The 26,752-nt window shown below is 38.6% G+C and overlaps 2 protein-coding genes across 9 annotated transcripts in view; one reads left to right on the forward strand and one right to left on the reverse strand.

Moving 5' to 3' along the window:
* GALK2 (galactokinase 2) overlaps positions 1–9,029 on the forward strand; it is a 141,068-nt gene extending 132,039 nt beyond the window's left edge. For all 8 annotated transcript variants that reach the window (XM_043920917.1, XM_043920919.1, XM_043920921.1 and 5 more), the window contains 2 exons: positions 571–772; positions 8,477–9,029. In XM_043920917.1, the coding sequence (XP_043776852.1) occupies positions 571–772; positions 8,477–8,684 (410 nt within the window). In that variant the 3' untranslated portion in view covers positions 8,685–9,029. The remainder of the gene's footprint in view (positions 1–570; positions 773–8,476) is intronic.
* A 19-nt stretch (positions 9,030–9,048) lies between these two features.
* Positions 9,049–26,752, reverse strand: part of FAM227B (family with sequence similarity 227 member B) — a 221,168-nt gene continuing 203,464 nt past the window's right edge. The window contains exons 12-13 of the mRNA XM_043920925.1: positions 12,546–12,615; positions 9,049–9,143 (exon numbers count right to left, since the gene is read on the reverse strand). Of these exons, the coding sequence (XP_043776860.1) occupies positions 12,583–12,615 (33 nt within the window). The 3' untranslated portion in view covers positions 9,049–9,143; positions 12,546–12,582. The remainder of the gene's footprint in view (positions 9,144–12,545; positions 12,616–26,752) is intronic.

Raw genomic sequence — 26,752 nt, forward strand, 5'->3', positions numbered from 1 at the left:
GTAGCAATAGTATAGCATAATATTTTTTTTTTTTTTTTTTTTAGCATAATATTTTTAATAGATGTAGCATAATTTTAAAAAAGCATAAATCTGTTGTTAGCAATGTGGATTCATTCTTAGTTTCTGCTGTGATAACTAATGCTACAGAATATACACATATATACATGTGTTTTTTTATACACACACATACAGAAGTAATTGTGCTTATCTCTAAGAAACATTTTTATTAAAAGTTCTAGCATAAGCATTTTCAGGGCTTCTTTCTGGTGGATCAGAGTGGAAAGAATGTGTAAGACGTCATGACTTGTTCTGCTTTGCCACTTTCTAGATGTGTGGCCTTAAAGTAAAATTAACTTGAAAAGAGAGTAATTTAGACTATAAGGAAATCTTTCAGAAAGACCTATTTAAAATCTAAGGTATTAATAATAAAGACAGAAATGGAAGTTCTCAATAACTGTATTTTTCTTTGCACTGAATTATCCAGTAACTCTTTTTTTCTTTTGAAAAAAATTTTTTTTTTCTGGCCAGTAACTATTTCTAACTCTGTCCACCACAATCTTCCTTCCTAAGTGCTCACCTTCAAACTCTACCAGCGGGCAAAGCATGTGTACAGTGAGGCTGCGAGAGTGCTCCAGTTTAAGAAGATATGTGAAGAAACACCTGACAACATGGTCCAGCTGCTGGGGGAGTTAATGAACCAGAGCCACATGAGCTGCCGGGACATGTACGAGTGTAGCTGCCCTGAGCTGGACCAGCTGGTGGACATCTGTCGGTGAGGCTGAAAGAGCAGTGTAGTGGGATGCTACCAGGGAAACTGTTTAATGGGGAAAAGAAGCGGGATGCCACCAGGGAAACTGTTTAATGGAAGAAAGCAGCATTTTTGTAACCTTCTCAGTGAAGGAAGATCCTTCCCATTTTGTATCAGAGAGTTTGTCTGTGACATACAGCTAGACTTGTTCCCTCCTGAAAATCTGTAAGATAAAAGATTGGAGACTCAACTCCATGGCTTTATGAGGTTCCAGGTTTGGAGTCAGTCCTTCACAACATCATAGAAAAAGACTTTTCCATTTTTGGATGATGTTTCAGGGATATTTTCTCAGACACAGACCCTGTTGTTACTTTCTCATGGTATTTTAAGCAATCGTTTCCACTACACTGCAGCTCTACCAGCATCTCCTGTTTGGTGTCCTAAGTTTAACAGTTTTATTCAAAAGAGGAGAGAGAAAGGAAAGAGGACCTCAAGCCTAACAGAAGTGTATCAGGGGAGAGGATGCTGTAGGAATTACTCAGAGGCAGCATTTCCTGTTTTCCAGGTTTAGGTTAGACAATATGGGGAAAAGGATTGAAGAGAGCCCAGTTTATGAATGGACAGTTGAAACACAAATGTAAAGAGGGAAACTCTTTCATAAAGCTTGAGAACAGCATCCTTATAATTGCTGGAGAATGGGGATAATAGAGTAGAATGGTTCCTTTACCCAGAAGGGAACTCACTGACCTTGGAGGACAGACAGGGAAATTGGGAGAACTCTCAAATGGATTGATGTTCTTTCCATTTAGAGAAAATCATCATAGAGAACTGCCTGCAATTAGCAATGAAAATATAATTAACCACTTGGCGCCTGCGGCTTGCCTCACTCATTGCCACACTCCCAGCCTGAAAAGTTTAAACCAAGTAGCTCCAGTGATCGCAGATGGCATGTGTAACCCAACTTGTTGAGAGATTTGAACACAACCTTGCTGAAAATCACTCTGTCAGTGTTTCCTCACTATCTGCCAAGAAGGCTTTCAGAGCTTGTTTCATTGTCAGTACTCTTTTCTGAAACTATCAAGGGCAGATATTCTGGAAATAACAGGAAGTGGAATGATTTCCGCATAAATTAGGCAAAAGCATCTTTGCTAAGAAGGTAGTAGGATAGTTTGAATCCCATCTGAAAAGCAGTGGAGGGGTATTTGCCAGCCTCCTGGAATTCTCAAATGGACTTTCTTGTTCTGGCATGGTCAACCAGCTCTTTATGCAGCATACATTCACATGGGTAAAGAGGGAAATGGCAACTAAAAATAGAGTGGGACTGCTAAGTGTTATAAAAAAAATAGAAAAGCTGGAGAGTCCTAGGGGTGGGTGGGTAGTCTTTATATTGACTGGCTAAAGAAGGCCTCTCTGAAGAGATAGTTGGGCAAAGACCTGAAGAAAGTGAAGAAATGAGAAGAGTGACTACCACATGTGAGGAACAGTACACATGGAGGGCGTATAGGAGGAGAGGGTAGCAGGTGATGAAGTAGGAGAGGTCATGGGAAGTCATACCACTGAAGCTTGTTGGCCACTGGAAGGACTCTGAGTAGAAAAAGGTGGCAATGGAAGTGTGAATTGATTTTATGCCAGATGTGCCTTGAAGGAAGAGTCAAGAAGATTGCTATATGGGTGAAAGTGAGGAATCAAGATGACTTCTGGGTTTTTGACCAGAGAAAATTTCCTTGTTTCTGTGAAAACCATATTTTGGGGGGCCAGGCTTCACATTTCTGGGTCAGAATGATCTTCTAGTTCCATAAGATACGAAAGCAGGAAGAGGCCTTAGAAATCCAAGAGAGTTCTAAGAGGGTAAGAGATTGGAACAAGGTAACATAATGAGTCAGTAGGAAAGCCTAGCTCCCCATCCAGTGGTTTTTTTTTTTTTTTGCCACACCTGTTTCTCTCTCCTTGGGTTATACTGAAAGTGAAAGTGTTAGTCAGTCACGTCTGACTCTTTGTGACCCCATGGACTGTAGCCCGGCCTCCAGGATCCTCTGTCCATGGGATTTTTCAGACAAGAATACTGGAGTGTATTATCATTCCCTTCTCCAGGGGATCTTCCTAACCCAGGGACTGAACCTGGGTCTCCCACATTGGAGGCAGATTCTCTACCATCTGAGCCACCAGGGAGGCTGAGATGTATTTGAATGAGGGACTTTATTTTAACCTGTTTTCCTTTATTAAAACTTTAATGATGGAGGCTCTGGTTTTCTATAGGTTGCAGTATTTGAACATGGAGCAAAGCCATGCTGAGCAGGGAAGGGCAATGTGTGGAGAAGGGTGAAAACTGGCTGGAATTTAGGAAGGATGCGTTCTAGCTCTGCCTTGTTTAATTCTGAGCTTTGTGACTTTGAACTGTCCCCTTGCTTTATGATCTCCAATATGTTTTTCTGTTCTAGCAGTCTATAGATCTATATATATATTTTGAAAATGGGCTTCTAGTGGAAGATTTAGTGGCTGTGTTTTAAAAGGGTTCAGAAGAACATGCCTTTTGCTTTTTCATTTATTTGTTTTTGGAAACTCCTTTTCTTAATGGCAGCTAAACTGTCTCTGTCTAGACCATTTTCATCTGCTGTATTGATTTTCAGTTGGGTCTGGTTTAAGTAGCTCACTCCCTTTTTTTATGGTTGTTTTGTTTGGAGTTGTTAAATATCGAAATTACTTCTTGTTCTATATGGACTGTCTGGACTGAATTTTCTATATTGAAAGATTATCTTTTGGCATGTTGGAAATATTGGCTAAAATAGTTGTCTGGCCTCTTAGCTTCTTAAATAATTAATTTTCTCTTCGCTGTCACTGTGGGCAGCAGGTGATATTCTCCAAATATGCCAGTTGATTGCTAGTTACTAAAGGTCTTGAGTAGCAGAGCCACCTCAGAGGAGGATACTCTGGGAGAATTAAGTAGATGTAGTCATTAATGCCATGACTTCCTAAGTCAGCACATACTTTTCATAGGGCTGTTTGTGTCCCACAGGAAACTGTAGTCTAAACTCCATTTTCAAAAGCTCTGGCACTTTCCTTTATGTGGATGTATGAGGGGAAAAGGGAGGAATGCAGAAGAATGCAAGATAGTGGTAAAACAGAATGGTTAAAACAGGAGAGAAAGGCAGTAGAAGAGTAGTAAATGGTAAATGAAAAAAATTCAAATTAAAATGGCAACATTCTTAAGCCCTGGTTCCTTCTGCAGCTTTACGACTATCTTAGTGGGCAAGCAAGTGTGGGATGTGCTGGCAAGGATACCTGGTATGGGCCACTGGTACCATAAAGTCATTGTCTGGTAGAGTTCTGTTTTGTGTAAGAACCACCACCACCTCCATAATTCCCTGTCTCCTTAAAAAAAGCTAACACCAACGGGCAAGTTGTGACTAAGACTGGGCAGCCTGAGAAGGTTGGTTGCCTTGTGGTGATCAGAAGAGGGAAGAGGGAAGCTGAAGTTGAGCAGAAGCACTGCCAAAGATTCTCTTTAGATCACCTTCCCTGGTCCACTTGTGGCACTTAAAATTCTGTTTTTCTGAAGGCCTGCTTGGAAACTATTTGCTTGAAAAGACAACTGACTGATTGAGTGAATGAAGGATTTGATATGTAGAATACTTGGCACTATCTACAAATCTTAACATGATCTGAGTTAGGTGGCTCTACGTAGCTCGTCTATAGGACATCTTTATGACTCAAGTGGAGAGAAGTGGAGGAAAAAGGATAGAAAATATCACAGATACTTGAATTTGTTTCAGCTGAGCCTTTTACTGCTTTTCAAGAGAAAATCAGTTTAAAATCCAAAGAAAGGGCCAGAGAGGGAGAAGGAAATTATACTTATTCAGTTAGACGGTTTATTTTTCTAATTAAATTAGAAAACCTCAATTATATGAAATAATGAAGAAAATAGATGAAGCTTGCCCAATTATAAAATGATTCTTTTAATTGAACTAAATGTAAATTTTAAGAAAATGGGATTTCTTGAGGAACATAAAACAATTTTGAAATAAGTCAGTTATATATGAGACAGCTCATTCTTTATTGGTTTCCCTGGTTATATAATACTTAAAAAATAGTTAATGCCTTTACTTCCATCTTGACACTTGTTGAAATTAGGACTCACTGAGGTGTTATTGCCCAAGCTACTAAGGAAGATAAATAACAAGTTTTAAAAGACCAACAAAGGTTACAGAAGTTCATTTGCGGGCTTCCTCAGAAGTCTTCCCACAACTTTCTTCCATGGCTGGCTGTGCAGCTTTAGTTTCTTGCAGCCATTTTCCTAAGCAGGTGGGAGTAGGGAAGAATGAAGTGTAAATGCACCTGTGTGTGCTCTTTTCCTCGATCTTATAGGCTAATCTGAACACTGTCAAGAAAAAGGAAGAGAGCCATTCAGCTGCCTTAGGGGCTCACTTCTCTTTGAGTTTCTGTCCTCCATTTATTGTCCCCCTGATTCTACACTCCCCTCCCCCAATATGTATGCCATTTGCAGGACAAACCAACTGGTCTTCAGTGACCTTTGTGGCTTAAATTTATAAAATGGATATGTGATTATATTTTCTTATACTTTCTCATTTGAACACTGTTTGAAGTCTATGGTTTCTTGAATCAAAAGCAATCTGAAAGTGCTTCTAATAAAAATCATAGAAATTGTTCTAGAAGCTGTGTTTTCCCAAGATAATACTCAGAAAATTATACTCTTAGAGCAGAAGCTAGAGGTCTTTCCAGAAAGAGAGTACATTACTGATGATATATATATATATATATATATATATATATATAAAATACACATATAATTGTTTCAAGTTGTTTTATTTTACTCAATATATTTAAAATTTAGCCATTTCTTACAATTTACATTTTGTTCATTTAAGATAGTTATTTTATAATTGGGCAAGCATCATCATTTTCCTTTATTATTTTACTTTGTTTCACATAATTGAAGTTTTTAACATTAATTATTAGAAACTATCAAATGCCTGGAATTATGCTGGGCTGGAATTAGATAGATAATAACCTGTCCCTAAATTCAAGATTTTTCTGAAATAACTTAATATCTATTTATATATCAATATATGTCTTGAAATAAAATTGAATTAAAATACAAGCCACAATTCCTTGCTTTCCCTCTGCAGTTTGTGGCAAAGTTGGGACTTACTGGATCTCTCCCCACCTCCTCCCTCAAGGCCACCTTTGATCCATGCCTTACTTTAGTCAGTGCTTTATGGTCAACTCAGTTCATTTAAAACTAGGAAATTTTATTCAGGCTATACTTAGGTGTCTGGAAAGCTAGTTATAGGAGTACACTTTCCAGTGATAAAAGGGATCAAAGGGAACATTCCTTATAATCTGTATCTGCCCTAGTCTTTGTTTTTGCCTTATAAGGCTGAGGCTGCTTTTGTTGTTTAGACCAAACCTTCCATGTTAGTCCCAATCAACTGACCACAATCATCAAAGTGATATTTGGGATTTTAGGGGTTTGGTTTTCCTAGTATTTGTATTGCTTCTCTGATGTGTCATAGCTCAGGAGCTGTATTTTTAATGTCTCACTAGTTTCCCAGGAAAAAAATGCAATTGTGAAAAGCTCACTTAACACCCTTAGCTCACCTACTTTTTTCTTGATTTAAAGCTTATTGGTTTCCTAACTCTGGCTCTCTCACAGAGTTTCTATGGCCACATTCCAGCAGGGCACATTGCAGGCAGGATCTCGCTGCCTTTGTGAGTGTGTATAGCTGGGCAGGCTGCTGATTAGCTGTTGGGGCAACACCTGGTTTGTGATCACAAGTGCCACTGACTCAGGGGCAGAGGGCTGTTTATGATAGCACTTACTGTTCTCTACTGAGGAAATTTGGTTTCAGACCATGTGGTTGATGCAATCCAGTTCATTTTCATTTGTAGCAGGCAGGGTGGTGACAGAGCAGCTCTGGAGACTTAAAAGTGAATGATTTACCTAGAAAGACTTCTAGTGTCTGCCCTCTGGAAACTGGCAGGAGAGTCAGGAAAATAGGCCCCCTGGCACAACTCCTATGGGTTTTGCAGCCAGTTAGAAACACTTTTCAGTTTGCTTTAGATTCAATTTTGAGACCACAGTTTTCAAAAACTGTTCAAATGAGAAAGTGTAAGAAAACATGCCTAGAAGTTCACTGAAGACCATAAAAGTCTTGGTTGACTTGAGTCCAGAAAAATGGCATAGTTTGGGTCTTAGAAAATCAAATAGGAGGGCATTGTTCTCTAAACCATACCATGCTGGCTTTGATGCTTAGATTTTAGTGTCTTTCAGAGATACTTCAGTGACACCTCTGTTTTTCTCAGCATATTTCACAAGAAGAGAGAGTTTGATATGGCTGTGTGACCACTTTTTTTTTTTTATTCCACCAAATTGCAAACTAGCCCCTTGCCAGCCTAGGGACTCAAGATAATACTAGAATCTCAGGGTAAGTGAAACTTCAGTTTAGCCTCCATTTACCTACTGGGCCATAAATTGAATGTTTGAGGGGCAGGAGGAGATGAATAATCTATTTGCTTGCAAGCATTTTTGCTTTCTTCTCTAGACATCTACTTTCATAAGAAAAACATATTTTAGTGAATATAACAGATGATGAAAAGAAATCAGCTGAGAAAATCATTGAGGGGGAAATGAATTACTGATGTGCAACAATTCTCATGTCCTAGAATAGGGGTAATATTCTATTGATATTTTCCAGGAAATAAAGTAGCTCATTTAGATGGAAAAAAGGGACAGAATTGTGCTAAATTAATTATGAAATTCTTAATCTGCTATGAATTTGGAGTAAATTTTATTAGGACGAATTTGGAAACACATGTGAACTGTTCTTGTCATGATAAATTGCATCTTTTAAAGATGAGTGATCTTTGTACTTGTGTAGGGCCTTTCACTTTAGTATAAATCTTAGGTTTGAAACTGTGCCTGGTTGATGGTGACTAAAATTACATCTTTCTGCACGGAGGCTTATATAGTCATTTCCATCTCAACCACACATTTTGTCAGATGAGAAATTCTGAGTCCAGTCATCAGAACCAGCTCCTGAAGGCACAGGGGAAATGGGGATGGACCTGCTGAACTACTACCCTCTTGTGGAAAGGTCTGCATAATTTCCCTTTAGAGATTAGCAGGTAAACTAACTTAGAGTTTAGTAGCATTCTTTGTTGATAAATTCATTTAGCACAAATCTAAGCTATCTGTTCTAGGTGACTGAATGCAGCTTAAATAGCCACCAGAGGAAGCTCTCGCTTGTATGTATATGACTTGCACTTTAAATTTTGATTTGCCCTCTTATAGAGCAACCTTCTGATTCATACTGTTGATTATATGTACTACCTGTTTTCTTTTTACTCTCTCTTCTTGATCACCTGAAGACTTGTTCTATAACTCTTCAAATGCTGGCTTTATGGAATCAAGACTACAGGGGTTATTGTCAGCCCTCATGAAACAGGAGTAACTACTGACTTTTACTAAAGAGCCAAAACTTGGGGCTAGTTTTAGATACAATTAAATTTCAAATCACCTTCTGACAATAGTACAAATTTTGTAATGTCCTAAAATATTTGACAATACTGAAAAAAAAAAAAACCCACAAAAACCCACAAAACAAAGCATACCACATAATCTCACCTTAGTTCTTAGAGTGTTCTGAAGCACCAGGAAAATCAACTCTCATTTTCATTTGCAAGTTCTAATTTTTTTTCTCATTGTTTTAGGAAATTTGGGGCTCAAGGATCACGACTTACTGGAGCAGGATGGGGAGGCTGCACCGTTTCAATAGTACCTGCTGACAAGCTGTCCAGCTTCCTGGCAAATGTGCACGAAGCCTATTACCAGAGGAGCAACCGAAGCTTAGCGCCGGAGAAGCAGAGTTTGTTTGCTACCAAACCTGGAGGAGGAGCTTTGGTTTTCCTTGAGGCCTAAACAATGTAAAAAATCTCCAAGAAACGATTTAGAGCATTTAGGGACTGGCAGGACTTATGCCACAGTAAATTAATCCTCCTTCTGTTTTGTATTATGAAGAAATGGTTGCTATTATCAAGATATATTTCCAAAGAAATGGTTGAAAGCTCCCTATGCTTCATAAAGATGATTTTTCCTCCTGAAATATGTTTTCTACCAATAAGGGTGAAAATTATGCTTGGATAAAGATCTCTTAAGATAATTAGATTTATTGATTTCAAGATTTTTAAAGACACATGGTTAAAAGACCATCAATACTGGTACCTCATGAATTGTACCTGAATTAAACATACATTCTTAAATACAGTTTACTTCTGATTTCTCCTGGCTTTCTTCTTCCTCAGGGTTGTAGTCTTCTGTTGATGATGATGATGATGACAGTGATGCCAGAAATTCTCTCTCAGTTAGAGCTTCAAAACGCTATTAAAATAATACACTATTAAGGATTCACAGATTTTTCTGGATATTGTATACTTGAAAGTGAGATTCTCCCAGTTATCAACTTGAGGGGGATCAGTTAAATTTTTTTCAAAAACTGGATTCAGGAAGAAAATCCCAGGCTGATTTAATTTTTTTAACCATTTGATATCATATAAACAATTACTTTCAATTCTTTTGGCCTGAGCTTTCTCTGTCATAGTAGAGAAACTTTAGATTAAAAAAAAAAAACTTCAAGTTTTTATCTCTGTGCACAATGAAATAGAGAATCATCCAAATATTAATTCAGATAATTCAATTTATTCACGGAATTTACTTTATTCCCACTCTATCCTACCTTTTTTTAAATGCCTCTCTAGTCCAGGATGCAGGTTTACTATTCTAGGAAAATCCATCTGTGCCTTGCATCCTTCACTGTATGTCTAGCAAGGCTTGTTTGTATATGTGAACCAATGTAAGGCAGGTGTAAGGCATGCAGGTGAGGCATGAAAAAGCTGAGAGTGGGTTCTGGGATTGGGTAGGGTTGTCGGTAGATGCCTGTTTATCAAAATGGGCAGAAAGTTTGGCCTCATGGTTATGGTTAATGAGTGGCTATCCCCCAGATAGACTACAGGAAGGCCTCCCTGAATTATATCACAATTTAGACCAAAAAGCATTTTGTTGGCATAGTCAGATAATTGAGGGACAGTACTTATCTGGCATAAATTATCCAGAAGTTTATCATAATTTTCTGTTATCCTCAGCTTGGCTTTGCTCAAATATTGCACATCTTCTTAAATCTCAGTTTCAGAGAGGCTGAGACAAAATTGGCTGTAACATTTCTCAAAGAACAGCAGTCATATACAAACACTAGGAAATCCATTATTCTATTCTAAAATAAATTTTGGTACTTTTTTTTCTTAGCAGAAAGGTAAATACTTGATAAAACTTAAGTCAAATTTGCTTGCATTTTAAAAATTGATTTAAAAATTATAATCCTTTAATAATTTTCCATTTTTCCACAGAAGATCTGTGGTTGATTGATATATAATTCTTTGAAGATACCTGAATTATTGTAAAAAATGCACTTGCTTTTGCTTTGCTATTCTATTTAAATTTTTCACATGAGAAACCTTCTTTACAAAATAGGTAAGAAAACATTTCTTGTGCACACTCTGCTTTGGAGGACATAACCATTCTAAGTTTGAATCTACTCCCATAGTTTTCTTCAAGATAACTATTTTTCCAATGAAACCATCACCTGGTGTTATTCTAGAAATTATGAAAGATATTGAACTCATTTGTGGAAAGGGGAGGGCTCAAGAAAGTGAAGTCCCTCAGTCGTGTCCAACTTTTTGGGTCTGTGTGGACTGTAGCCCGCCAGGCTTCTCTGTCCATGGGGATTCTCCAGGCAAGAATACTGGAGTTGGTTGCCATTTCCTTCTCCAGGAGACCTTCCCGACCCAGGGATCAAACCTGGGTCTTGGCAGACTCTCTACCCTCTGAGCCACCAGGAAAGCCCAAGGGAAGGGAAGCCAGGAGGGAAGACTTTCTTTCTTTAAGGATGAATAGAATTTGAAAGCTGGGGAATAGGCAATGCAGATGATCAAAGTATATGATTATGGATAAGCACTGTATGTTCAGAAGACTTGGTGGGAGTGAAGGGTTTGCCTTGGGATGGATGTAGTGGAGAATAAGATTGGTGATATTGGTTGGAACCAGATTTTGAAGAGCTCCGTGTTCAGCAGGTAGAGCAGGTGTTGCAAACCAGCAGCCCACAGGCTGTGTCTGATCTACAGATTTATATAGTTTGACCTCCAGGGTATTTAAAAACTCGAGTCCTAAACAGGAATTTTACAGAAGAATCTGGCCCACTCCAGTATTCTTGCCTGGAGAATCCTGTGGACAGAGGAGCCCTGTGGGCCGCTGTCCATAGGGTTGCACAGAGTCGGACACAACTGAAGCGACTTAGCATGAATGCATGCGTTGGAGAAGGAAATGGCAACCCATTCCAGTATTCTTGCCTGGAGAATCCCAGGGACAGAGGAGCCTGGTGGGGTGCCATCTGTGGGGTCTCACAGAGTCAGAAAGACTGAAGTGACATAGCAGCAGCAGCAGCAGCAGCTGGATTGCAAATGGTAAAAGATCTGATAGCACTTTGGTCTCCATTCCTGCAGAGTCACAGTGACCTAGACACGAGGAAGCAGTGGCCGTGTTTAGCTGAGGCACAGACTCTCCAGTGTGCTATGCTTTCCACAGCTCATATAGTTTCCCTAATACTCAAGCCATTTACTGTTCACCAGCTGAGGTCATTTGCTCTTTACCAGCTTACTTCCACAATTTTCTTATACTAAATAAATATTTCTCTGTACCTGTGTCTCTAGCAGTAGTAAAGAGAGATCATGAGATAATGGGAGGAATAATTTTTTGTCTGTGGAAGAATTGTTCTATTTGTTTAATATTTAACACCCCAACAGTGCAGGAGATGCAAGAGACTCAGGTTGGATCCCTAGGTCAGGAAGAGCCCCTAGAGGAGGGCGGGGCAATCCACTCCAGTATTCTTGCCTGGAGACTCCCATGAACAGAGGAGCCTGGAGGGCTACAGTCCACAGGGTTGCAAAGAGTTAGACACGACTGAAGCAACTTAGCATGCACGTACTCCTTTGTGACCTTCTGGTTCATAGGACTTTGGTTAGATTCTTTGATCTGTTTTTGACATTACAGCAATAGCCAATGAGGATTGCTCTAGATTTTTGCATGGAAGCCTGGCACGCTGAAAATGAAAAGCTCTCTCTTACTCCTGACCTCACAATGTCCAACCTTCAGATTTATTGTACTCTATTCTCTCCCTGTTCTTTCTTGTTGGAAGGGAAGAAGGACCTTTAGATTTAACAGGATTGCCTGTAAGTTGAGGAGGAGGAGAAGGGAAGGGAACAAAGAAAACTCCTTCCTTTTCTTTCCTTCTTATACTTGAGTCCTATTTAAAGCCTTATCATTTCCTATGTTCCTGTTAATTGAAGGCAAGGGTCGTTCATCTAACATAGGAATCCAATATATTTTTGTTGAATTATTACTGGGAAATAAAATATGATTTCAAACACCAATAATTTTCTATTAGTTTGAAATTCTGACTGCATTTGGAGGTTTTCAGTTGTATAAAATGCTTCTGATCAGAAGCGAATGGGGATGAGTGAGCATGAACTTGTCACAAATCATGAGACAGAGATTATGCTAATGTACATGTGGATGATTAAATAATAAGAATGTATTCTATCCTCCTACTGTAACCTGGATGTAAAAATGATATATTGCTTATTAAGTATTTTCCAGCCTTCGTAAGAGAAGCTAAAGAGAGAATTCTCAATTATTTTCAGGAAAAAAAAAACCACACAAAAAACAACTTACCAGTTGATGCAGGAAATTCTCAAAATCATTCTTAACTTCACAGGGTTTCTTGGTAGCCTTTGCTTGGAGTCTAATCATGAAAACAAGACAACTGGTAACTAAACGAATTGTTTTTATACTGACACCAACTAAGAGCCAACATTTACAGGATTTATAATATGCTAGCATCTACCACTTTGCATATATTAATTCAATTACTCTGATAATAATCCTAGGAAGTAAGTTCTACTATTCTGTATTATGGATGAGGAAAGAGTCTTAGATAGGTTAAGGGACCTGTCCACAGTCCTTTAGCTAGCAAGCAATAGAGGATTTGTGCCCAAGCAGTGAGACTAGAGCCCTCCATTGTAATCACCGTGTGACAGTGAAACACCCCCTTCAGGGAGGGTTCGCACAGTGTTCCCTTGACTGACTCCGCTCACTGTGCTCCACTGGAGACTGTAGGATGAGTCACTGCGAAGGGAAGAGTAAGAGGAACTGGGCTGGGAAAGATCTTGGCGGGGGAGACAGAGATGAAAAAGGATGGAGGGTGAGAGTGCTTACTAAACTGTAAGCTCACTGCGGCTGGGGATCCAGGAATCTATATCATGATTTCGGCCACCAACTACTCCATTCAAGAAATATTTATGAAGGAGCTAAATAACTGAAATGAAGAGGCAGCAGGAACCTTTCCAGAGATTACAGATGAAGACAGGAGCAGAGGCAGGCCAAGCAAGTAAGGATAGGAACTTGGGAAAAGGGAAAGACATTAGGAAGAAAAACATAGGTGAGAGAAAAAATGAAAAGGGAAGAAGGCTATTAGATTCAGTGGCATTTTTCAAGTGAAACATTTAAAAATTATACCGTGAAATCTGTAGGTAGTAAAATTTTCTAAAAATTCCAAACACACTTTGCTTAAGCATGAAGTTTGGATTAGCCAACCCCTTACAAGGCCTGCTCTAGGTTTCTTTAGCATTTAGTCTAGGGTTCCCCGAGAGCATGCAGTAAGGCTACTTCTTCGAGGTCTCTTGCATTAGTGTTCTCTGACTGACAGATAATGCTCCCTCACTCATTCTCTGCCAAGTTTATCTCCTCAGCCTGGGCTTCTCCTCGTTTATTACCCTCGTGGGCTATCCTTCCCTGCTTTTCTCAATCTGGCTCTCATGGCTGTTTTGGGTCTCTCCTTCATAGCACTATTTAAATACATTCCAAAATATCCCTGGTGCCCTTTTTTCAGTAATACTCTCTTAGAGTCTTCTTGACTGCAAATCATTCTGAGACTGGTTCATCTCACTTTGTTAAAAATCAATCCATCTTCAACCCACTTTTAACTTACAGTTCCCCTTTTCTTATTTTTAAATAACAGCTTTGATGATATATCTCATACCCGAAAATCCATCCTTTTAAAGTATACAATTCAGTGGGTTTTAGTATATTTGCAAAGTTTTGCAACCATCACCACTACCTAATCTCCCATCTTTGTCTTTCTTTTCCATGAGTATCTTTTTTTGAAGACTACAGATAGAAACTTGAACACTCTGCCTGTAAATTTAACAGGCTCACTGGAGTTAGATATTCATCTGAGTATTTCCCCCTTCACATTCTCCAGCAGTGTGCCATTGCATAACACATATTTGAGTGCTTCTTGTGAGTTGCTCTGAAAATTGGTCTACATTCTTCTGCATATCCTGAATGGTGAGAAATCCTATCCTCTATAGATCTGATTTTTGAGAACCTGGGAATAAGATCTTATAATTTGTGTGTTGTGAAGGTGAAAGCTGGGTGATAAAATTTTTTGTGAAAAGTGAACTAAGCTTTTAAAATAATGAGCTGAGTTTTCTCATGTGATTGGGAGACTGGGTTTACAAGTTGCAAAATAGCAGTCAGAAGTATGGCAGTATGACTGGAAGAAAATTGTGGTTTATTTGAAGTGCTGTACTCATTGGACATTTATCCTTGCTTATGTGGATATACTGGAAGAAGAAGTGGGTTAGTCCCAACACCCTCATTTATGAAATAAACACATGTGCCCAACTTTCTTTGTTTCAGGGGGTACAATGTTTGTATGTATAGGGGAAACAGCAGGGGCAGAAGAGGGACAAAGAACTAGCCTGAGACCAACTAAATAGGTTGTTTTTCTATAGTTCACATCTGTAGGGCAAGGCTTGGTTATGGATCTTTAAAAGGCCCTCAGCTTAAGTCCTATGCCTGGTAGAATAAAAGGAGATGATGATGATGTTTAGCAATTAATTAAATTAGCAGAGTAAGTGATTATATGGATAAAATAGTGCTAATCCAGATGAACTATTGAGTAGAAAACTTCAGCAGATATTCCAGTTAATGAATTGTTACGTATTAAACCCACTGTGGTTTACATAACACATTTATTCGATTAGAATGTTTTTTAAACACTACAAGTTGAATAAGAAACAAACCTATGAAATTCCTTGTCAACTTTTTCCTGTCGCTGTCTTAGGAGTTTTATTTCTTCATTAATTATGTGGTTTTCTCTATAAAATCAAAGTTTTGAGTTAAATTTTTAAAATAATGCAGGCAATTCTCATTGAGAAAGAATAAATCAACAATTTGCTGCCTTCCACATGAATAAAAGTTCCTTACAAAACTTTTCAGCATCCCCTCCCAATGCATGACTTTTGGTGTGAGGAGTTTCCCATCACATCTCCCCTTATAAACATGCACCAAAGGCATCATCCATGTCACCTAAGCATGGTCTGGACTCCACCTTGCTGCTCCCACACAGACTGTCTTACAAGGTACCCGTCCTTGTTCTTCCCACTGAAAATAGGAAGCCTAAGGGTTCTGTATGTGTGTCTGTGTGTGTACATGCACATGTGTGTGTCAGTGGGAGAGGAATGGGCCCCAGGGGAAGTACCAGCTCAGACTTCTGTCCTGCCTGCTGGATGGAATGGGACTTGGCTGACTACTCTTGGGTTTACCTCTCTTTGATGTGTTTCCTGAACAGCATCTGGTACCGAAAGGGTAGGATGCTCATCCTTTCTCCCCTTTAAGAGCAGTAAGACAGCTAGGCAGTGACTTTGACATCATAGGCAGAAGAATTGGACCCTGCCAATTTGTTCTCATAAAAACTGATGGACATCCTTATTAAGCTATTTCATGCTTCCTGGCACATAAGAATACTATAACTGGCCAAGAGTAATCATTTTTAGTTAAGCACAAAAAACTTGTTTCCCCAAGAAAACATTTCAGCAAAGAACCCCTGCCTTTCCTCCACACCACCCGTGCTCCAAGAACTCCTTCTACTGCAAACAACCTGTCTTGTTCTCCAGGGCTTATCCTTGTAAATGAATAATACTCCAATCTCTGTTCTCTGGAACTCTCCCCTGGTTTCTCCACCCAGACCACAGGAAAGCTTCCTTCCTTCTTTCAATCTCTGACACATGCCTGGCCGCAATGGTTACAACATATGTTGACACTTACCTGAAAGGAATCTCCGAGTCTATTATAAGATGCTCAGAGGTGACTCTTCTTGTTAGTAAAATAAGGAGCTTAGTTGTAGATAATTTCTATGGTAACATCTAGTTTTAAAAGTGTCTATGATTTTATATTTATCATTAGTGTGAAGTAAACTTACATTCTAAAATCCTTTCGGTTTTTTGCAAATTGTCTTTTTGCTTCCTTTATAATATCATGATAAGTTGGTGCAGGTGGTGTGATAGGCCTATGGTTAAGGAAAGATTTTCAACTAGGAAAATTTGGCAGAGGTAAACAGTATCCTTCAAAGGGGGACTCAGGGAACCATCTTGCCTGGGCTTCCCAGGCATGAAAGGTCTCAAGTATAAACGTGAATGTTATGTCTGGGGTGCACTGAAAGGACCAAAAGAAGACAGTATCCAGCGACCATGGCAAATTTATACCCTGCGATCTAGACTACACCATCCATAGTGCAAAGGAGTTATAGTTTCATAAATCCCATAATTACTATGTTCATTTTTTTTGGTATGATTTAAAGGCAGTGATTTGTTAAATGTAAATATTGAAACTGTACTAACATTTTTGTAATTCTGGACATTTCTTCATTTCTACATAGACTGAAACCTCAAAATCTCTTGGCTTCCGAGAGACTCTGAAAGTGACTGGCACCATATGTTGGCTGCCTCTGCTAACTGCATGGAAAAAGGTAATAAGCAGAAGTTATAAATGTTCTGCTAATGAATCTGGGGCTCTTATACTGTCTGATTCTGATATAGCAGTGTCTGTGTCCCTAACCCTGGTCTTAACCTATGTCTGTGTCTGGCAAAGCAGACACTTGCTTCCCTTCTGAAGTGGCAATCAGAAAGTGACTTGAAAGGAGGGCAGCCCTCATCTTGTGTTAATACTTTAGGTTCATTGATAAAGTAGGAGCTCTTAAACCTCTGCTATCATTAAGACACAGGGAATGAGTCTGTATTTCCATGGTCCCACTCTCCTACCTGAACCACCCTTCAGTATCACCTCCATCTTTCTCTGGATGCAATTTGCTAATTTAAAATAAATATTTAAGTTCCCTTCAAGGATGTTTTTGATGCTCATTTAAATCTTAATTATCTGGTATAAGAATGTTAGGAAAAGTTCGATGGATATGGTTCCTGAGACAGGTAATTTCCTGACTAGTATATCTCAATTGAGATAACTAGAATGAAAAACACGAATGGCTTCACAACAAAAATTCTTACAATAAACTTGTATAAAATTAATGTCTTCCCTATGATGCTCTAAACTACTTAGGAAATAACTTTAATCAATTATGATTGAATAATCAGTAGTTGAATATTAAGGTCTTGGAATCAAGGAAAAGAACACTTGGTTTCTGCATACTCCATACTTTTTCAGCAATGCCAGAGTGATAAATTTCTCTCTGCCAGTCATAGAACCTGTTAACAGCATCACTGAGTTGCTGGGAAGCAGTGTTGCTATCAGACCACACTTCATCCTACCAAGCACAGAGTTTGGGAGGGTCTAGATGATTATGTTATCTTGAATAGGATAGAAATTCTCTGAAATAGATTTAAGAGAGAAGCTCACTCCTGTTTATTATACATGCCAAGTTTATTTTAACCCCTTAATCATATCTAGGGTCTAGAGTATAGTTTTCTGTACAGATATAAGCCTAGAGGAGGAATCTCAAGATGGTGGAGTAGGAGGACGGAAGCTCACCATCCTCTACAAACACATTAAAAATACATCTACATGTGGAACGTTTTTCACAGAAAATCAACTGGAAACTGGCAGAAGATCTCCTATACAACCAAAGCTGCAAGAAGAGTCTCCGCATAACCAAGTAGGATGGGAAAAAAGGAATCAGGACAGGACTGGCTTCCATGGGAGGGATCTGTAAAGGAGAAAAGGTCCACACAGGGCAAACCCTGGGGAGCCCCCTTGTTTGCTGGGAAATAAGCTGGGACAGAGGGGCTGGAGAAGCCCAGACTCTACTTGTAAGGAGTGCCTCTGTGCTGACTTGCTTACAATCAGGGCAGAGAGAGACTGGTAGCTGGCTTGCCACATCTCCCAATCTGAAGTGGGCACTGGGCAGGGCTGCAAATATGTTCAGTGACTAAGCACTGAATCTCTGGCAGACAGACTCTGGGAGAGGACTCGTCGATCTAGCTTAGTGGAGATAGCCTGGATAGTCTGGGGTGTATTTTGGGCCAGACTTCAGAGTCCTTTGTCACTGCTTGCATGGCAGGGCCAGGTGCAGTTGTGGTGGACTTCGTTGGTGCATGCAAAACGTTACACCACAGAAATGCTCAGTGGGTGCTGAGTCTCAGATGGAAAGCCCCTGGGTAGGAGTATGCAGTGGGTGGTTTCCCAGAGGGAGTTTACTGGATCCACCCACCTCACACAACAACTTGGAGCCACATTTGGCATGGAGACAACCCAGGTCTCAGGCAGCAGCTCAGCTACTTCAGTTCCTGCAGCCGCAATGCCCAAGTACCGCCCACTCCACACTAAAGCCTAATACTAGGTCTGGGAGGAACACAACAGAGAAAAAGAAGTGACTTTGGGCTGCTTCTAGGCAAAACTGCAGACACCTGCATGGGTAGTGTATAGATTCACTGTGACCATATTGGCCTCACTTGCTTCATGGTTTTCTCCTTTGAAGCAGGGCATGCACTCAAAGGCAAAGGAGTCTGACTGAACTTGACCCTCAGGGCTTCTACTCCAACAACTGAGGAGCAGACACCACCCTGAGAGGGCTGAGACATCCACAGAGCAAGAAGGAGGCCCCACCCAATATCCAGCATAGGCTCTGGACACTACATCACCAATTACTTCCTATCGGGGGATAATAGCCAGCATACTCTGAGAAAAAATGTTGCTAGCACCTACACTGAAACCAGCCTCTGCACCAAAAATATTAGGTTCATAGTCTACACAGGGGTGTTTCCAAATAAAAAGCCCTTTTAAGCTATTTCTCCTAAATTCATAAAGTCAAGTAAAATGAAAAAGCAGAGAAACTACTCCAAATTAAAAGGGAAATCCCCTGAAAGAGCAAAAAAGGAAAGAGACCTCACCAGACCCTGGATTCTAAAAGGAAGTAATAAAGGTGCTAAAGGAATTAAAAGACTATTGATAAAAATGCAGATCACTGTAGTATAGAACCAGAAACTATCAAATCAAAGTTAGACAACTCAGTTGCTGAGATAAAAACCAATCTAGAAGCAATGAATAGCAACTAAATAACATAGAAGAAGATATCTGGAAGATAGATTAATGAAAATCACCTAATCAGAAGCTCAGACAAAAAGACAAACGGAAAAAAATGAAAGCAACATATGAAATCTATAGGATAATATAAAGCATGTCAACCTTTGCATAAAGGAGAAGAGTTCCAGAAGAAGAAGAAAAGGAGATTAAAAGTATATTTGGAGAAATTATTGATGAAAACTTTCCGAATCTAAAGAAAGAAACAGGTATTCAAGTACAGGGAACACAGAGGGTCCCAAACAAGATGAACCCAAATAGACACACACCAAAACATATCATAATGAAAAAGCAAAAGTTAAAGAGAAGATTCTAAATGCAAGAGAAAAAAAAGTCAGTTATATGTGACCCCGACACCCCATAACACTATCAGCTGATTTCTCTTCAGAAACTTTGTAGGCCAGAAGGGAGTGACATGATACGCTCAAAGTTCTGAAAGGAAAAAAACTTGTAACCCAGAATACTCTATTCAGCAAGATCATCATATAGAATAGAAGGAGAGATAAAGAATTTCTCAACAAGCAAAAATTAAAAGAATTCAACAGTACTAAACTTACTCTAGAAGAAATATTGACAGGTCTTCTCTAAACAGAAACAAGAATCTATAAGAAAGGGAAAGTCACAATAGGAAAGGCAAATAAGAAAGGCAAAGGAGCCCACAAGGCTCCTCTGTTCACGGGATTCTCTAGGCAAGAATACTGGAGTGGGTTGCCATTTCCTTCTCCCCTAAAAACTAGAAAATGCTAATAAAGGCAACTGAAGATGATTAAAAGAAATGGAAAGATATCCTATGCTCTTGGATTAGATGAATTAATATTGTAAATACAGTCATACTACCCAAAGCAATCTACAGATGTAATGTAATCCCTATCATAATATCCATGACATTTTTTCACAGAACTAGAACAAATAATCCTAAAATTTATATGGAACTACAAAAGACTTAGAATTTCCAAAGCAATCATGAGGAAAATGAACAAAGCTGGAGACATAACTCTTCCAGACTAGACAATACTAGAAATCTACAATATTGAAAACAGCATGGTATTGGCATAGAAAGAGATATGTGAATCAATGGAACAGAATATAGAGTCCAGAAATAAACCCAGATACCTACAGTCACTTAATCTACTCGATTATACAATGGAGAAAACAGTCTCTTCAGTAAGTGGTGTTGGGAAAGTTAGACAGCTATTGTACATGTAAATCAACAAAACAGAACTCTCTCTCATACTATATACAAAAATAAACACAAAATGGTCTAATGCTCTAAGTATAAGACATAACACCATAAAACTGGAAGAGAATATGGGCAAAACATTCGTGGACATAGGTTGTAGCAATATTTTCTTATATTGGTCTCAAGGCAAAAGAAATAAAATCGGAAATTGACAAATGGGACCTAATCAAGTTAAAAGCTTTTGCACAGGAAAGGAAACCATCAACAAAACAGAAAGACAGCCTATTGGATGGGAGAAAATATTTGCAAATGATGAAACCAAGAAAGGATTAATATCTAAAATATATAAACAGCTCATACAACTCAATATCAAAAAACCAAACCATTCAATAAAAAATGGAGTTCAGTTCAGTTCAGTCGCTCAGTCGTGTCTGACTGCGACCCCATGAACCACAGCAGGCCAGGCCTCCCTATCCATCACCAACTCCTGGAGTCCACCCACGCCCATGTCCAATGAGTCTGTGGTACCATCCAACCTTCTCACCCTTGGTTGTCCCCTTCTCCTCCTGCCCTCAATCTTTCCCAGCATCAGGGTCTTTTCAAATGAGTCAGCTCTCCGCATCAGGCAGCCAAAGTATTGTAGTTTCAGCTTCAAAATCAGTCTTACCAATGAACACCCAGGACTGATCTCCTTTAGGATGGACTGGTTGGATCTCCTTGCAGTTCAAGAGACTCTCAAGAGTCTTCTCCAACACCATAGTTCAAAAGCATCAATTCTTCGGCACTCAGCTTTCTTTATAGTCCAACTCTCACATCCATACATGACCACTGGAAAAACCATAGCCTTGACTAGATGGACCTTCGTTGACAAAGTAATGTCTCTGCTTTTTAATATGCTGTCTAGGTTGGTCACAACTTTCCTTCCAAGGAGTAAGCGTCTTTTAATTTCATGGCTTCAGTCACCATCTACAGTGATTTTGGAGCCCCCCAAAATAAAGTCTGACACTGTTTCCACTGTTTCCCCATCGATTTGCCATGAAGTGATGGGACTGGATGCCATGATCTTAGTTTTCTGAATGTTGAGCTTTAAGTCAACTTTTTCACTCTCCTCTTTCACTTTCATCAAGAGGCTCTTTAGTTCTTCTTCACTTTCTGCCATAAGGGTGGTCATCTGCATATCTGAGGTTATTGATATTTCTCCCGGCAACCTTGATTCCAGCTTGTGCTTCATCCAGCCCAGTGTTTCTCATGATGTACTCTGCATATAAGTTAAATAAGCAGGGTGACAATATACAGCCTTGACGTACTCCTTTTCCTATTTGGAAGCAGTCTCTTGTTCCATGTCTAGTTCTAACTGTTGCCTCCTGACCTGCATACAGGTTTCTCAAAAGACAGGTCAGGTGGTCTGGTATTCCAATCTCTTTCAGAATTTTCCACAGTTTATTTTGATCCATGCAGTCAAAGGTTTTGGCATAGTCAATAAAGCAGAAATAGATATTTTTCTGGAACTCTCTTGCTTTTTCGGTGATCCAGCAGATGTTGGTAATTTGATCTCTGGTTCCTCTGTCTTTTTTAAAACCAGCTTGAACATCTGGAAATTTGTGGTTCACGTATTGCTGAAGCCTGGCTTGGAGAATTTTAAGCATTACCTTGCTAGTGTGTGAGATGAGTGCAATTGTGCAGTAGTTTGAGAAAAAATGGAGAGAACATCTAAATAGACATTTCTCCAAAGAAGACACACAGATAGCGAATAGGCACATGAAAAGAGGTGCAACATCACTAATTATTAGAGAAATGCAAATCAAAACCCCAATGAAGTATCACCTCACACCAGTCAGAATGGTTATCATCAAAAAGTCAACAAATAATAAATGCTGGAGAAGGTATGGAAAAAAGGGAACCCAAATACACTATTGATGGGAATTAAAACTGCTACAGCTACTATGGGAAATAGTATGGAAATAGAGGTTCCTTAAAAAACTAAAAATAGAGCTACCATATGATCCAGCAATCCCAGTCCTGGGCATGTATCAGGAAACAATGAAAACTCTAATTAGAAAGGAAACAAGCATCCACTGTTCACAGTAACACTATTTACAATAGCCAAGACATGAAAACCACTCAAAGGCCCACTGGCTCAGGAAGAAGTAGTGTATGTGTGTGTGTTTGTGCCCATGCGCGTGCATGCCTGCATGTTGTATATGTAGAAGAGTGTTACTCAGCCATAAAGAAGAATGAAATATGTTATTTGCAGCAACATGAATGGGCCTAGGTAATATTATACTATGTGAAGTAAGTCAAAGATAAATACATGATATCACTTATATGTGGAATCTAAAAAATAATACAAATGAATGTATTTACTTAACAAAAACAGATTCCCAGACAGAAAACAAACTTATGCTTACCAAAGGGGAAATAGAATGGGACAAATTTAACAACAGAAGTAACAGGTATACACTACTATACATAAAACAGATAGGCAAAAATGATCTACTATACAGCAAATATATATGCAATATTTTGTAATATATTCAGTATCTTGTAATAACCTAAAATGAAAATAATCTGAAAAAGTATATATATATATATCTGAATTACTTTTCTGTATACCTGAAACTAACACAATATTGTAAATCAACTATACTTCAATAAAAAATGAAAGATATAAGCCTGACTCAATGTCACAATGGTGTATATTTCTTAAACTTGCAATTCAATGAAAAATTTATCTGCAAAATTAAGATCAGTGATCACAGATCACTATAACAAATGTAACAATAATGAAAAAGTTAGGAATATTGTGGGAATTACCAAAATGTGGCACAGAGATAAGAAGTGAGAAAATTCAGTTGGAAAAATGAGGCTGATACACATGCTTGATGCAGAGCTGCCATGAATGTTCAGTTTTTAAAAAATGCAGTATCTGTGAAGTGCAATAAGATGAGTTATGCTTCTAACTTCTCCTTCAGAGTGCCTGTTAGAATTTTAAAGATATTATCCTTTTACAAAGTTATTTTGTTCTCTTGAGTATGAGTTCCACGATAAAGTATCAGTATTTGGGAGCAAGATGATGTTTCTCATTCTGACCTAATTGAATTTTCTTTTCTTTGCACATTCATTATAAACTATTGGTATTGAGACAAAGAACTGTTTCACTTCTTATAAATTATTAGTTTTGAACATATGTCATCACTGAAATGAACTGGGTATACATTCTTTATAAAGTCACTCATTGCCCACAAAATTTGGTCATAATTGTATTAATATATTCATGCTGTGTAAGAAGTTGGTGCTAAAACCCCAGCTTTTCCTTCACTACTCAGTGGTGATGGTTTTCAGTAGACTTCTGTTAATATTTTTTAGTGAATATCCTAATTTTTATTCTTTTCAGATACGTGAAGTCATCATTTTTATCAATTGTAAAAAGACAAGAGTACGTTAAAGCTTATGAAGAATGGCTATATTCTAGTCCTTCAGGAAGACTGTGATAACATGTTTCCCAATTGTGCTGCCTGAATTGATGTCACACTTCATTTTCTTGTGCACTGCTCCATGGAGGTTACCGGGCAAGGCACTAAATGGAGAATCATTTGGGTATAAATAAAATGGTCCTATTCTGGGACCTCTCAACAGTTGTAGTTGGGATGTGACAAACCAAGACACAGAGACTTCTTAAAGGCCTATCTTCAGACTCTGGGGTATTTGATTTCCTTTTAGAATCAGAGTATTAGAGAAAGAGTGGGCCTCAGAAATTGCAGGGTCCAATTTTATTATAGTACAGATGTAGAAACTGAGGCTTCTTGAAGGGAAGTACCTTGTCTTTGAGAGCTTGGGGAGGAGGTGGTGGTGGTGTGTATGTGTGTCTCAGAAAAAGAACAACTCAAAGGCAAATTTTGCTCCTATCTACCAAAAATAATGTCCCAGAATGAGGCTTCAGGAGGCTTTGCTGTTTTCCTCATATCCCTTAGAGATACTTCTGGGAGTATTCTCAGAGTTGCTTCTGAGATTCCCAGGTTCAAGTGCTCATTCTACACATAATGCTATTGTATAAGAAGCAAAAGGAAGGTAGGCAGCAAGTAGTGGCCAGGATCTCCTCTATACAGTAGAATTCATTTGATCCTTAATCCTAAAAACTGAATTCCTGTATAACTTATCAGCATGTGGCCTAAACTCATCTTAGAACCATTACTTCCTGCGTAATGTTTACCTTGTTTATACCTTAATATTCTAATGCTGGATTTGCAGTGGTGTTATACATTCACAATATACCCAAGTTAAAACAAACAAAAAAAAAAACAACTAAAATATGCTATTACTAAATACATGTGCCTTACTCTATAAAAGATAGTACCACTGTTGGGATTTCACCCAGATGCTACATGGCCTGGAATGATGTGTAAAATAGGGTTACTGTTTTAGTGAGTTTCATAATTTAATACATTATTAGCATAGTCTAGAATGCTGAAGGAATAGGACTACTGGAAATATTAACACAGGTTTAACTAAAAGCATTCAACAAATGTCCTTGCCAGGATGTTTGCTCCACATTAAGAAACAAAGTGAGTGCCCCACTTCATGCATCAAACTCGCACTGGTCATCTATTTAACATACGGTAATGTAGATGTTTCAGTGCTATTCTCTTAAATCATCCCAGCCTTGCTCTGGGACAACCTCAAGAGATAGGGTGGGGAGGAAGGTGGGAGTGGGGTTCAGGATCGGGGTGGGGGACACATGTATACCTATGGCCAATTCATGTTGATGTATGGCAAAAATCATCACCATACTATAAATTAATTATCCTCTGATTAAAATAAATAGTGAAAAAGAAAGATGAATAAGAGATGGTGTTTAGCTTTAAGGAGCTAATAGGAATGACAAGGGACAACAGGCAGTTTTTGAAGCAGGAGACAGAACTATAAAAATTAGGCCTAAAGACTATTAAAGCCTAGCAACCTGTTCCCCTTTACTTCAGGACTGTCTCAAATTGGACAAGGGTACTCTGTGCTACTGCACGTCCTATGCAGCCTTCTGTCACAGATGACACCTATTCTGTCTTTGCTGTAGGACTAGTACTAGTCGTGTTATGCAATATGTATTCAGGGAGTGTTTACTATACATTTTCTACTGAACAAGGATTCTTATTGATATCTCAGTGCAGGTAAGTCTTAGATTTCATTTTGAGAAGTCCAGTCATCATCATAAAGTTACTTTTTGCTATACTGTTTAAGAAACCAGGGAAATATGAAATATCTTTAAGGAAATTTTTCATTAAAATAGTTAACAGAAAAGTTTTGGTGCTTCAGATGCTTGGCTCTAGTTATCTGGGAAATTTAGTTATGGGTAACAGTTCACTCCCTGATAAGGGTGGATAAATAAATTGTTAATTTATAGAGATTCCACCATTTTTGTCATTTACAACCTTGAAATGAGATAGTTCCAAGGGTTGTTTGGAGGAACTTTAGCCATTCCCATTATTTCCATCACCCCTACTCCCTCCACAAAGTTATTCCATATAAACACACAAATTTTGGGTTTGCTTTGCAAATACTGGTTCTTTAGGCCCTTGCTTGTAACTGGATTGAATACCTAAGTCCCTCCTACAGAGGGAAATTCTGGAGTCCCCATTTCCCAGAGATTGACCAAAATGGAACAAAACAGAATACATATGAGGCAACCACTTAAGGGAGCCAGTGTGATTTTTTTCTTAAATACTGAGGACTTCAGCTCTAAGCTACAATAGGGTTTCTATGGAACATCTTGTAGAATCACCTGGAACCATGAAATGGTAGTGATTTTTCTGGGGTGAATGTGTTGTAACAGAATAGATTTTATTCAGTTTCTCCTTTGCTTGCCCATCTCCTAGGAGGAGAGATGGTTGAGTAAAGACAAAATTATAATTTAGTCAGTTTTTAATATTTACTTGAGATAAGACCTTTTAAATTTTAATCATTCAGGCTGTGACTTTTCTATCTGATTTTTCATTGGCTAATGTATAGAAAGAATATCTATTTTTTCAATGTCTGAAGATAAACTATCTGAAAATGAAGTTTTATTTTTCTCTTGTTTGATACAAATTGGATTTTACCCACATTTACACTAAAAAAATTAATAAAACTGAACTCTTATTAAATCTCTAGGATGAGAACCCCTCCTGCTCCCCCTCTTATTTTTCCATTGAGCCATGTTTACAATCTAAAGTCCAAATTGTGCCTAAAAAATTGATACAATATACTCCCTGGAATGTGATTACCTAAGGCAACCAGCATCTTTTATTTCATTATTTAGTTCAATAATAAGTTTGCTGAATTGTGGTTTGTGTCT

Source organism: Cervus elaphus, chromosome 12 (assembly GCF_910594005.1).
Source record: "Cervus elaphus chromosome 12, mCerEla1.1, whole genome shotgun sequence".
Classification (NCBI taxonomy): Eukaryota; Metazoa; Chordata; class Mammalia; order Artiodactyla; family Cervidae; genus Cervus; species Cervus elaphus.